The sequence below is a fragment of the Ostrea edulis genome, chromosome 1 (genome assembly GCF_947568905.1).
Source record: "Ostrea edulis chromosome 1, xbOstEdul1.1, whole genome shotgun sequence".
NCBI lineage: Eukaryota > Metazoa > Mollusca > Bivalvia > Ostreida > Ostreidae > Ostrea > Ostrea edulis.
The window spans coordinates 800,254-814,317 of record NC_079164.1 but is presented as its reverse complement, the minus strand read 5'-3'; the positions used below and the strand labels follow the sequence as shown (position 1 = coordinate 814,317).

The window sequence follows — 14,064 nt, the reverse complement described above, 5'->3', positions numbered from 1 at the left end:
CACAACTCCAGACAAAATACAGTTCATGTATCTAATACACATCCACAACTCCAGACAAAACACAGTTCATGTATCTAATACACATCCACAACTCCAGACAAAATACAGTTCATGTATCTAATACACACACACAACTCCAGACGAAACACAGTTCATGTACCTAATACACACACACAACTCCAGACAAAACACAGTTCATGTATCTAATACACACACACAACTCCAGACGAAACACAGTTCATGTACCTAATACACACACACAACTCCAGACAAAACACAGTTCATGTATCTAATACACACACACAACTCCAGACAAAATACAGTTCATGTATCTAATACACATCCACAACTCCAGACAAAATACAGTTCATGTATCTAATACACACACACATAAAACACAGTTCATGCATCTAATACACACACACAACTCCAGACAAAATACAGTTCATGTATCTAATACACACACACAACTCCAGACAAAATACAGTTCATGTATCTAATACACACACACAACTCCAGACAAAACACAGTTCATGTATCTAATACACACACACAACTCCAGACAAAACACAGTTCATGTACCTAATACACACACACATAAAACACAGTTCATGTATCTAATACACACACACAACTCCAGACAAAATACAGTTCATGTATCTAATACACATCCACAACTCAAGATAAAATCTATGTAAATTCTTAAATATAAGTGAAGATTTATTATCACGTAATTTCGCAAGAAGCACCACACATGAAATAAAATTACTTGCTTTTTTTTATTGTGCTGAATGAAATACACGTTAAAACTCTTGATCAATAGACCACTCGCAAATTCATGATCACGTAATTTGACGTTCATGAGGCATTTTGCGATATAAAGTACTCTCGTAAAGAAAGGAATCTAATAGTAATTCACATCAACATGTCGTAAGTATCCACATAAAATAATCTAAAGTAATTCACGTCAATATGTCACAAGCATCCACGTAAAATAATGTACAGTAATTAACGTCTATATGTCGTAAGTATCCACAACTGTATATCTCATTCGTTACTTTTTTAAATTTAGGATTCTTTGTAATTCTATAAAATAGAATCTCTGAACTTCAAACCTTTATAAAAAATACATTATATAAGGATAGTGTTAAATGATCTATACATGCATCTACAATTGTTATCATTCTTTCACCCTCAACTCTAGGATTATTTTAAGAAAAACATTAGATACTCCTGGACATGCAATCTAAAATCTAGAACATTTATAACCAGTATCAGAGACCACAAATACAGTGAAACTTCTCCAAACCGGCCCCTCAGAAAACCGGTTCTCCCTGAATATCGGCCGATTTTCAAAGTCCCGGCAGAAATCTTAACATTTCCTTACAAAGAAAGTCTTACAAAACCGGCCACCCCTGAAAACCGGACATCGGCCACTTTTTAAAGTACATTTGTTAACAAACATGTGTAATTTACCCTTAACATACTGGCCACTTTTTGAAGACAAGACAATTTTGGCCAGAGGTTGATCAAGATAGTCCAGGTGTGCAAATTGACTGACCAATGGGACAGGTGGGAAATTATGGATGGGAGGTGTGAAAAACACTAGTGGCCTCTTTAATTTCTATTGTTTACCTGTGCTGTCAAGGGTGTTAATTGACACTTAGCTAATCCAAGAGACCCTTCCAAATTATGTACAAAATGTAAAAAACAGTTAGGAACATATTGAATGAATACGGAATTGAACACCATATTGTTTCACCATACTATCTTATGGATATAAGCGGTAGTTAATAAAGAACAAACCCATGACTGTTAATGATAATTATTAAAAGATAGATTAAAATTTTCTTGGTTTCCATAGACTTAAAATTCCAAATAAATATTCAAATTACAATTTCATATTTACTACTGTACTTTTTGAAAACTTCAAAACAAAACTGTTAATGACATAAGCGATGAATGTAAACAAGAGTTTTTATAGGTAAGAGGGATTCCAATAATAGGTCTCTGTGTTTTCTTTATGTATCCTGTTATAGATTTTCAATTTGAAATTTGATGATTTCAGCGAGAATATTTCTTGTAATTCATAATTACCTTTAGGTACAAGCGGACTAATTTAATCTCCACCGATAATTGATCATAGATCACCAGATCAAAGTGAACAGTACCTACATTGTGAATATTGAAATAAAACGTCTATAATTGCTAAATTCTCGGTATACCGGCCATCCCTCTAAACCGGCCGTTTTTTCTGGTCCGAGAGCCGGCCGGTTTGGAGAAGTTTCACTGTATATACAGAAAAAACACGGTAATAGCACCTCTCCTGGACCATCGAAAAACATTTGTTATGAACAAACCTCGTTGTAACTAACTAAATTATCGTTACTTTCCTCTTGTGGATGAATAAACATCACTTTGCGATAAGCATGAAGTCTTTATAAGCCTGTTTTACTGTACAGTAGGACTGAAACGATGCACCGAAATATCGATACTGTTCAATGTAGACACTTGATTCAATGTTCGATTCATTGCCTCGATTTTCGGTTCGATACGTTTATTACAAACTGGTTCAGTAAAATACATCGAGTTTGGCCTGTAATGATTATTTTTACCTGCATGAGGGACAAAATAGCATCCAATAACATTCAGACCATTATATGCCTTTAGTCTTATGAAAATAATAATGAACTTTATCAGATTAAACTGCAGAGCCAACATGCATCTTAACGTTTGGCAATTTGGAACCATTTTGCTTTAAAATTATGAATGTGAATGTTGGTTATTAAATTTTTCTTTAATGTTATTATTGGTTTCTTCTGTAAGTTGTATCGTACTGAATCGTGGCATAAGTATTGCAATATGTATCGTAAAACTTTCATTATTTTTCGTCTCAGAGAATGATTTCCACTTTGAAATAAACGTGAATTCGTTATGAGCATGTTTTACTGTATGTGTATTTTTTGTGGACTTACCTTTTTGAGACTGTTCCTGGATTTCTCCCTCAGTTACCACAACAACCAGATTGGGATTGAGGTATTTATATAAAACGCTTCTGTCACCAAGGACACGACCTTGAGAATGAACTTGTTCTGAAAGTTCACAGAAATAAATAGCACATCAGGTATCCAGTAAACATTCATACAAACAAAAATTCATCCATTTACAGCCATCTTGACTTTCGAGCAAAAGATAACAAATTTATAATGAAACAACAGCTAAATAATTCCATGGGCTGTATATCTACCTAGTGGTGACTGTCTATCTACCTAGTAGTCACTGTATATCTACCAAATGGTCACTGTGTATCTACCAAGCGGTCACTGTTTATTTACCTAGTAGTCACTGTCTAGCTATCTAGTGGTCACTGTCTCTCTACCTAGTGGTCACTGTATATCTAGTGGTCACTGTATATCTACCTAGTAGTCACTGTATATCTACCTAGTGGTCACTGTCTAACTAGTGGTCACTGTGTATCTACCTAGTGGTCACTGTCTATCTACCTAGTGGTCACTGTATATCTAGTGGTCACTGTCTATCTACCTAGTGGTCACTGTATATCTACCTAGTGGTCACTGTGTATCTACCTAGTGGTCACTGTCTATCTACCTAGTGGTCACTGTCTATCTACCTAGTGGTCACTGTGTATCTACCTAGTGGTCACTGTCTACCTAGTGGTCACTGTGTATCTACCTAGCGGTCACTGTATATCTACCTAGTGGTCACTGTGTATCTACCAAGTGGTCACTGTGTATCTACCAAGTGGTCACTGTCTCTCTATCTAGTGGTCACTGTATATCTACCTAGTGGTCACTGTATATCTAGTGGTCACTGTCTATCTACCTAGTGGTCAGTGTATCTACCTAGTGGTCACTGTGTATCTACCTAGTGGTCACTGTCCATCTAGTGGTCACTGTATATCTACCTAGTGGTCACTGTGTATCTACCTAGTGGTCACTATATATCTACCTAGTGGTCACTGTGTATCTACCTAGTGGTCAGTGTGTATCTACCTAGTGGTCACTGTCTATCTATCTAGTGGTCACTGTATATCTACCTAGTGGTCACTGTGTATCTACCTAGTGGTCACTGTCTATCTACCTAGTGGTCACTGTCTATCTAGTGGTCACTGTATATCTACCTAGTTGTCAGTTGGGTACCTACCTAGTGGTCTTTTTCCAACCACTTGTGTAATTGTTTGTTGTTTTTTATGAAGATTCACAGTCCAAACCTTCTCCATAGAAAATGTCTGGAAAAAAAATGTTATCTTAATTACTTGTATAACAGGGACCAATAATTACAGTAAAACACACTTATAGTGAAGTGTCAGAGGGACAAACAATTACAGTAAAACACACTTATAGTGAAGTGCTGGGGACGAACAATTACAGTAAAACACACTTATAGTGAAGTGTCAGAGGGACAAACAATTACAGTATAACACGCTTATAGTGAAGTGTCAGAGGGACAAACAATTACAGTATAACACGCTTATAGTGAAGTGTCAGAGGGACAAACAATTACAGTATAACACGCTTATAGTGAAGTGTCAGAGGGACAAACAATTACAGTAAAACACACTTATAGTGAAGTGCTGGGGGACAAACAATTACAGTAAAACACACTTATAGTGAAGTGTCAGAGGGACAAACAATTACAGTATAACACGCTTATAGTGAAGTGTCAGAGGGACAAACAATTACAGTAAAACACACTTATAGTGAAGTGTCAGAGGGACAAACAATTACAGTATAACACGCTTATAGTGAAGTGTCAGAGGGACAAACAATTACAGTAAAACACACTTATAGTGAAGTGCTGGGGGACAAACAATTACAGTAAAACACACTTATAGTGAAGTGTCAGAGGGACAAACAATTACAGTATAACACGCTTATAGTGAAGTGTCAGAGGGACAAACAATTACAGTATAACACACTTATAGTGAAGTGCTGGGGACAAACAATTACAGTAAAACACACTTATAGTGAAGTGCTGGGGGACAAACAATTGCAATAAAACACACTTATAGTGAAGGGACAAACAATTACAGTAAAACATGCTTATAGTGAAGTGTCAGAGGGACAAACAATTACAGTAAAACACACTTATAGTGAAGTGCTGGGGACAAACAATTACAGTAAAACACACTTATAGTGAAGTGCTAGGGACAAACAATTACAGTAAAACATGCTTATAATGAAGTGTCAGAGGGACAAACAATTACAGTAAAACATGCTTATAATGAAGTGTCAGAGGGACAAACAATTGCAGTAGAACACACTTATAGTGAAGTGCTGAGGATGAACAATTACAGAAAAAAACACTTATAGTGAAGTGTCGGGGAGGGGGACAAACAATTACAGTAAAACACACTTATAGTGAAGTGCTGGGGACAAACAATCACATTAAAACACGCTTTTAGTGAAGTGAACAATTTTTATTCATTATAAACATAATTCACTACATCCTAAATTTTATAATATGTTTTAAAACTAAAGGGATTCAAAATAACTTCGCTGCAAGCGTGAATTCATCATATATCAGTCATAGAATCATGCAAGTTTTTCGTTGGGCGTCCACCAAAAAGTTTTAAAAATAGAAACCGCACAATTAATTTTGCTGTAACTGTGTTTTACTGTAGACAAATTTAATGGTAACAAAATCTACTTGTGCGGTTTCTATTTTTAAAACTTTTTGGTGGACGCCCAATGAAAAACATGCATGATACTATGACTAATATATTTGTAAAATTTCCTAGTGTGATCAACTTAAGTTTGTGAATGTCATTCAAAACTAAGACACACTACTCAGTGATTATTAAAGACCCATTTTAGGTCCGAATATCGGCCCTTTCCCCTAACAAAAATTACCAATTTTTTCCCAATTTAACTTGCACTTTTCACAAAAATAAAAACTGGCGAAAAACGTATTTGTTAAAAAAAAATTAGTTCAATGTGAATAGTTTATGTACGACATGACAAAGACGCATCAATTCTAGATGATTCAGAAAGAATAGTCGAAAATTTCAAAAGCTTAAAGAAAAGAAAGTTGAATATGTACTAAAATAAAAGAAGAACAAGATGTACTGTGAGCAATGCTCACTAAGAATACCCCCCACTTACCCCAATCTCCCAAAGGGTGTTGTTAATAGGTATAAATTACCTCTTTCCTGAGTGTAAAAATATGGTATGCATTTGTAGAAGAAAATGGAAGATATAGTCCAAACACAAATCCATGGCATAAACCTATAATTTTGACCTTGAGATCAAAGGTCAAGGTCATAAAGAGGTCATGAATGTACATGACACATAGTCTCATGGTGATACACCCATGTCTTATGGTATGACTATGTCAAAACCCTATAATCAATTTTGACCTTGAGGTCAAAGTTCAAGGTCATATACAGGTCATGAAGGTACTCGACACATCGTCTCATGGTGATACACTCATGTGTCAAATATGATATGCCTATGTCAAAGAACAAAGAAGTCATGGCCCGGACATGAATCCATTGTAAAAACCTTTAATTTTGACCTTGAGGTCAAGGTCATATGGAGGTCATGAAGGTACATGACACATCGTCTCCTGGTGATACACTCATGTGTCAAATATGGTATGCCTATGTCAAAGAACAAAGAAGTTATGGCCCGGACACGAATCCATTGTAAAAAACATTTAATTTTGACCTTGAGGTCAAGGGTCAAGGTCATAAGGAGGTCATGAAGGTACATGACACATCGTCTCATGGTGATACACTCATGTGTCAAATATGGTATGCCTATGTCAAAGAACAAAGAAGTTATGGCCCGGACACGAATCCATTGTAAAAAACTTTTAATTTTGACCTTGAGGTCAAGGGTCAAGGTCATATAGAGGTCATGAAGGTACATGACACATCGTCTCATGGTGATCTACCTGTGTGCCAAATATGGTATGCCTAAGTCAAAGAACAAAGAAGTTATGGCCCGGACACGAATCTGCACAGACAGACAGACGGACGGACGGACGGACGGACGGACGGACAGACAGACAGAGTGATTCCTATATACCCCCCAGAACTTCGTTCGGGGGGTATAATGACATCAATTTGTGTTTGATTTCTTGTTTGATATGATATATTTAGCATATCTAAAATAATGTCTAGGTTTTCCCACTTTGATCAAAATGTTGACAATTTTCCCAATTCGAAAGTCATAGGATCCTTTTGAAAAATGTTGCAAAAGCACTGCTTCTTTTCATTGTCTAAAGTTTCTTAGTGTGATCAACTTAAGTTTGTAAATGTCATTCAAGACTAAGACACCAAACCTTTTGTTGTCTAAAATTTCCTAGTGCAATCAACTTTTGGGTTTGGGTTTGGGCAATCAAGGGGAAATAACTTAAAAATGATTATTGGATCTTGGATCCTCATCCCAAGCTTAAAAAAATAGGATGGAGGATTAAAAAAAAATAGGGTAGGTCACAAAATCAGAACTACACAATAATTTTTTACGCCTTACGTGTTACAGAGGGAACCTAGAATGCAGCTACATTTTTGTACCTTCTGAAGCGGGAGAGTCCTGTAGCCGTTTATAAAGCCTGTGTCACGATCAGCCACGAACAAGAACTGGGATCTGTATGTCCTCTTCAGAACGGAGGAGCATTTCTCTGGGAAAACATGAACCTGAAAGGAAAACAAAATCTCCTCAGACATGGTTCATCGAATAATAAAGCCTCTCAGGTTTTTTTTTACATCTGTTTTATTACAGTATTTGTAAGTGATATCCTGAAAAAATATACATTTCTAAAATAAGCCTGCCTCTTTGTCCAGAATTTTGTATATATTTGATAATATTTTCATTTCCAATGTTTTGTCTTTCGTATCTCTACGATTTGTATTGCTGAATGCAAACAATGCATGTATGGATACAGATTATCTACTTTTTAAAACTGAGAATTTAAAAGGGAAGTTCATTCTCTCCTGTATTTTAAAAACTGAAATTTATTTCTTAAATATACTGGAAATGGAAAGCAAACTTCTTATTTCATGCCAGGCAAGATTTGCATTTACTGTCTGACCAAATACTAAAGTGTTAATTTTTTCTGTCTGCATTTGGTAAGCAATGAAGCAGAATCAAAGTATCAAAGACGTTAGTACAGGGCCAGGCAGTGATACAGACATTAGTACAGGGCCAGTCAGTGATACAGACATTAGTACAGGGCCAGTCAGTGATACAGACGTTAATACAGGGCCAGTCAGTGATACAGACATTAGTACAGGGCCAGTCAGTGATACAGACATTAGTACAGAGCCAGGCAGTGATACAGACATTAGGACAGAGCCAGGGAGTGATACAGACATTAGGACAGAGCCAGGCAGTGATACAGATGTTAGTACAGGGCCAGGCAGTGATACAGATGTTAGTACAGGGCCAGTCAGTGATACAGACGTTAATACAGGGCCAGTCAGTGATACAGACATTAGTACAGGGCCAGTCAGTGATACAGACATTAGTACAGGGCCAGTCAGTGATACAGACGTTAATACAGGGCCAGTCAGTGATACAGACGTGAGTACAGGGCCAGGCAGTGATACAGACATTAGTACAGAGCCAGGCAGTGATACAGATGTTAGTACAGGGCCAGGCAGTGATAAAGACGTTAGGACAGGGCCAGGCAGTGATACAGACGTTAGTACAGGGCCAGTCAGTGATACAGATGTTAGTACAGGGCCAGGCAGTGATAAAGACGTTAGGACAGGGCCAGGCAGTGATACAGACATTAGTACAGGGCCAGTCAGTGATACAGACATTAGTACAGGGCCAGGCAGTGATACAGACGTAGTACAGGGCCAGTCAGTGATACAGACATTAGTACAGGGCCAGTCAGTGATACAGACGTGATACAGGGCCAGGCAGTGATACAGACATTAGGGAATTAAGTTGCATGAAAATGCCACAGACCTCATACATGTATCTTCTAGTAACAGTAGTCCTACCTGATCATTGGGGTCAAGTAGCAGAATGCCGCGCAGGAAGTGGTCATCTAATTCTCCCAGCATGCCAGCCTGTACAATTCTAAAGTTCAACATCTGGCCAGTAGAGGGCGTGTCTACAGCCTCTCCACTAATAGGATTGAAGGAGAACAGGAGTCCATTGCCCGTTGCCTGTAACAGACACAGTAATTTTGAAAATAATGAATTGTAATATAAATTGGAAATCACTATTTTACTGCTAATTAACTAATAACATGTTCTACAAGAAATGTAAAAACTTTCATACTGTGGTTTCATATTTTTCATTGAATATCAATTTTTGTGTACTTTCATAACTTTTTGTTGAATAACAATTTTCCTTAATTTGAAATAAAGAAAATCAATAGAGTGCAATTTTTACTCAAAGAAAAACAGTCTAGCATAGCTTTACATGTATTTCTTCTCTCTATATTTTTTTCCCCACAAAAGCCATGAAAATCACAGTACAGTAAAACACACTTATAGTGAAGTGCTGGGGACAAACAATTTTGTTTTGTTATAAATGTAATTTGTTATATCCAATGATCTCATGATATTATGTTTTAAAACTCCAGGGAATTAAAATCACTTTACTGTAAGTGTAAATTCATTATAAGTGTGTTCACCGTAACTGTTTTACTGTAAGCGTGAATTCATTATAACTGTGTTCACTATAACCATGTTTTACTGTAAGTGTGAATTCATTATAAGTGTGTTCACTGTAATCGTGTTTTACTGTAAGTGCGAATTTATTATAAGTGTGTTCACTGTAACTTTGTTTTACTGTAAGTGTGAATTCATTATAAGTGTGTTCACTATAACCATGTTTAACTGTAAGTGCGAATTCATTATAAGTGTGTTCACTGTAACTGTGTTTTACTGTACTATCCATGCATCTGTACAGCTGTATTTGTATTTTAGTCCCCTACCTTGTGTTTGCCCACTATCGTACACTGTGGGGCGTTAGTCCCCTACCTTGTGTTTGCCCACTATCGTACACTGTGGGGCGTTAGTCCCCTACCTTGTGTTTGCCCACTATCGTACACTGTGGGGCGTTAGTCCCCTACCTTGTGTTTGCCCACTATCGTACACTGTGGGGCGTTAGTCCCCTACCTTGTGTTTGCCCACTATCGTACACTGTGGGGGGTTAATCCCCTACCTTGTGTTTGTCCACTATCGTACACTGTGGGGGGTTAGTCCCCTACCTTGTGTTTGCCCACTATCGTACACTGTGGGGCGTTAGTCCCCTACCTTGTGTTTGCCCACTATCGTACACTGTGGGGGGTTAGTCCCCTACCTTGTGTTTGCCCACTATCGTACACTGTGGGGGGTTAGTCCCCTACCTTGTGTTTGCCCACTATCGTACACTGTGGGGCGTTAGTCCCCTACCTTGTGTTTGCCCACTATCGTACACTGTGAGGGGTTAGTCCCCTACCTTGTGTTTGCCCACTATCGTACACTGTGGGGCATTAGTCCCCTACCTTGTGTTTGCCCACTATCGTACACTGTGGGGGGTTACTCCCCTACCTTGTGTTTGCCCACTATCGTACACTGTGGGGCGTTAGTCCCCTACCTTGTGTTTGCCCACTATTGTACACTGTGGGGCGTTAGTCCCCTACCTTGTGTTTGCCCACTATCGTACACTGTGGGGGGTTAGGAAAGTGAGCTGTTGTCCTCTGTACATACAATAACAGCTTCTGTTGGCCATATCTGTTAAAGGGAGTTAAATCTGGGAAAAAGTGTTCCCATTCAATGTGACCATTTGTGCTCCGGACACCGTAGATCTGAAAGTAATACACAAAAGTGAAAATGCATCACATAATTTACAATGTATATATATTTACATTCATTCTGGTTTTTCATTACTATTGTTAGCCATTCGAAAGTTATTTTCTCATATATGCTTCCATTTTTGTGTAGGGATTTTTGAAATACTAACAACTAGAATGTCACGATCAAAACACAATATTTTCAACGTTATTGAAGATGATGTCACAATGGGAAATTGCAAAAAAGCAATGCTTGTTGTTTTTTAAATTCTGAATAACAAAAAAAAAAAAGTGCTATCAACATAATGACAAAACTTGTATGTAACAAAGTAAATAGAATATGAAAAGCAAGAATAAGAAATGTCTTTCAGTTGTTAGAGGTATGATATGATATGTGTCTTTCATTTGTTAGAGATATGATATGTGTCTTTCAGTTGTTAGAGATATGATATGTGTCTTTCAGTTGTTAGAGATATGATATGTGTGTCTTTCAGTTGTTAGAGATATGATATGTGTCTTTCAGTTGTTAGAGATATGATATGTGTCTTTCAGTTGTTAGAGATATGATATGTGTGTCTTTCAGTTGTTAGAGATATGATATGTGTCTTTCAGTTGTTGGAGATATGATATGTGTGTCTTTCAGTTGTTAGAGATATGATATGTGTCTTTCAGTTGTTAGAGATATGATATGTGTCTTTCAGTTGTTAGAGGTACGATATGATATGTGTCTTTCAGTTGTTAGAGATATGATATGATATGTGTCTTTCAGTTGTTAGATATATGATATGTGTCTTTCAGTTGTTAGAGATATGATATGTGTCTTTCAGTTGTTAGAGATATGATATGTGTCTTTCAGTTGTTGGAGATATGATATGTGTCTTTCAGTTGTTAGAGGTATGATATGCTATACCTGGAACCTCTTCATATGATAGGCCGGTGTGAAGACGCTTAGATAAATCATTTCATACTTTCACAAGACATTTGTTACATATACTGAATACTACAATCCGTGATGCTGTGTGTTACATATACTACAATACTACAATCCGTGATGCTGTTACATATACCGAATACTACAATCCGTGATGCTGTGTGTTACATATACTACAATACTACAATCCGTGATGCTGTGTGTTACATATACTACAATACTACAATCCGTGATGCTGTTACATATACCGAATACTACAATCCGTGATGCTGTTACATATACCGAATACTACAATCCGTGATGCTGTGTGTTACATATACCAAATACTACAATCCGTGATGCTGTTACATATACCGAATACTACAATCCGTGATGCTGTGTGTTACATTCACTGAATACTACAATCCGTGATGCTGTGTGTTACATATACTGAATACTACAATCCGTGATGCTGTGTGTTACGCATACTGAATACTACAATCCGTGATGCTGTTACATATACTGAATACTACAATCCGTGATGCTGTGTGTTACATATACTGAATACTACAATCCGTGATGCTGTGTGTTACCTATACTGAATACTACAATCCATGATGCTGTGTGTTACACATACTGAATACTACAATCCGTGATGCTGTTACATATACCGAATACTACAATCCGTGATGTTGTGTGTTACACATACTGAATACTACAATCCGTGATGCTGTGTGTTACATATACTGAATACTACAATCCGTGATGCTGCATGTTACATATACTGAATACTACAATCCGTGATGCTGTGTGTTACATATACTGAATACTACAATCCGTGATGCTGTGTGTTATATATACTACAATACTACAATCCGTGATGCTGTGTGTTACACATACTGAATACTACAATCCGTGATGCTGTGTGTTACACATACTGAATACTACAATCCGTGATGCTGTGTGTTACATATACTGAATACTACAATCCGTGATGCTGTGTGTTACACATACTGAATACTACAATCCGTGATGCTGTGTGTTACACATACTGAATACTACAATCCGTGATGCTGTGTGTTACATATACTGAATATTACAATCCGTGATGCTGTGTGTTACATATACTGAATATTACAATCCGTGATGCTGTGTGTTTCATATACTGAATACTACAATCCGTGATGCTGTTACACATACTGAATACTACAATCCGTGATGCTGTGTGTTACATATACTACAATACTACAATCCGTGATGCTGTGTGTTATATATACTACAATACTACAATCCGTGATGCTGTGTGTTACACATACTGAATACTACAATCCGTGATGCTGTTACATATACTGAATACTACAATCCGTGATGCTGTTACATATACTGAATACTACAATCCGTGATGCTGTGTGTTACACATACTGAATACTACAATCCGTGATGCTGTTACACATACTGAATACTACAATCCGTGATGCTGCATGTTACATATACTGAATACTACAATCCGTGATGCTGTTACACATACTGAATACTACAATCCGTGATGCTGTGTGTTACACATACTGAATACTACAATCCGTGATGCTGTTACACATACTGAATACTACAATCCGTGATGCTGTGTTTTACACATACTGAATACTACAATCCGTGATGCTGTGTGTTACACATACTGAATACTACAATCCGTGATGCTGTGTGTTACACATACTGAATACTACAATCCGTGATGCTGTGTGTTACATATACTGAATACTACAATCCGTGATGCTGTTACACATACTGAATACTACAATCCGTGATGCTGTGTGTTACACATACTGAATACTACAATCCGTGATGCTGTTACATATACTGAATACTACAATCCGTGATGCTGTTACATATACTGAATACTACAATCCGTGATGCTGTGTGTTACACATACTGAATACTACAATCCGTGATGCTGTTACACATACTGAATACTACAATCCGTGATGCTGCATGTTACACATACTGAATACTACAATCCGTGATGCTGTGTGTTACATTTACTGAATACTACAATCCGTGATGCTGTGTGTTACACATACTGAATACTACAATCCGTGATGCTGTGTGTTACACATACTGAATACTACAATCCGTGATGCTGTTACACATACTGAATACTACAATCCGTGATGCTGCATGTTACACATACTGAATACTACAATCCGTGATGCTGTGTGTTACATATACTGAATACTACAATCCGTAATGCTGTGTGTTACACATACTGAATACTACAATCCGTGATGCTGTTTCATATACTGAATACTACAATCCGTGATGCTGTTACATATACTGAATACTACAATCCGTGATGCTGTGTGTTACACATACTGAATACTACAATCCGTGATGCT

General features: G+C 37.3%; 1 protein-coding gene across 2 annotated transcripts in view; it reads right to left on the bottom strand.

Moving 5' to 3' along the window:
- Nucleotides 1-14,064, bottom strand: part of LOC125664541 (ER membrane protein complex subunit 1-like) — a 49,144-nt gene that overhangs the window by 9,939 nt on the left and 25,141 nt on the right. For both annotated transcript variants that reach the window (XM_056152862.1, XM_056152863.1), the window contains 5 exons: nucleotides 10,612-10,776; nucleotides 8,978-9,145; nucleotides 7,541-7,663; nucleotides 4,165-4,249; nucleotides 2,976-3,092 (listed from right to left, as the gene is read on the bottom strand). In XM_056152862.1, coding sequence (XP_056008837.1) covers nucleotides 2,976-3,092; nucleotides 4,165-4,249; nucleotides 7,541-7,663; nucleotides 8,978-9,145; nucleotides 10,612-10,776 — 658 coding nt within the window. The remainder of the gene's footprint in view (nucleotides 1-2,975; nucleotides 3,093-4,164; nucleotides 4,250-7,540; nucleotides 7,664-8,977; nucleotides 9,146-10,611; nucleotides 10,777-14,064) is intronic.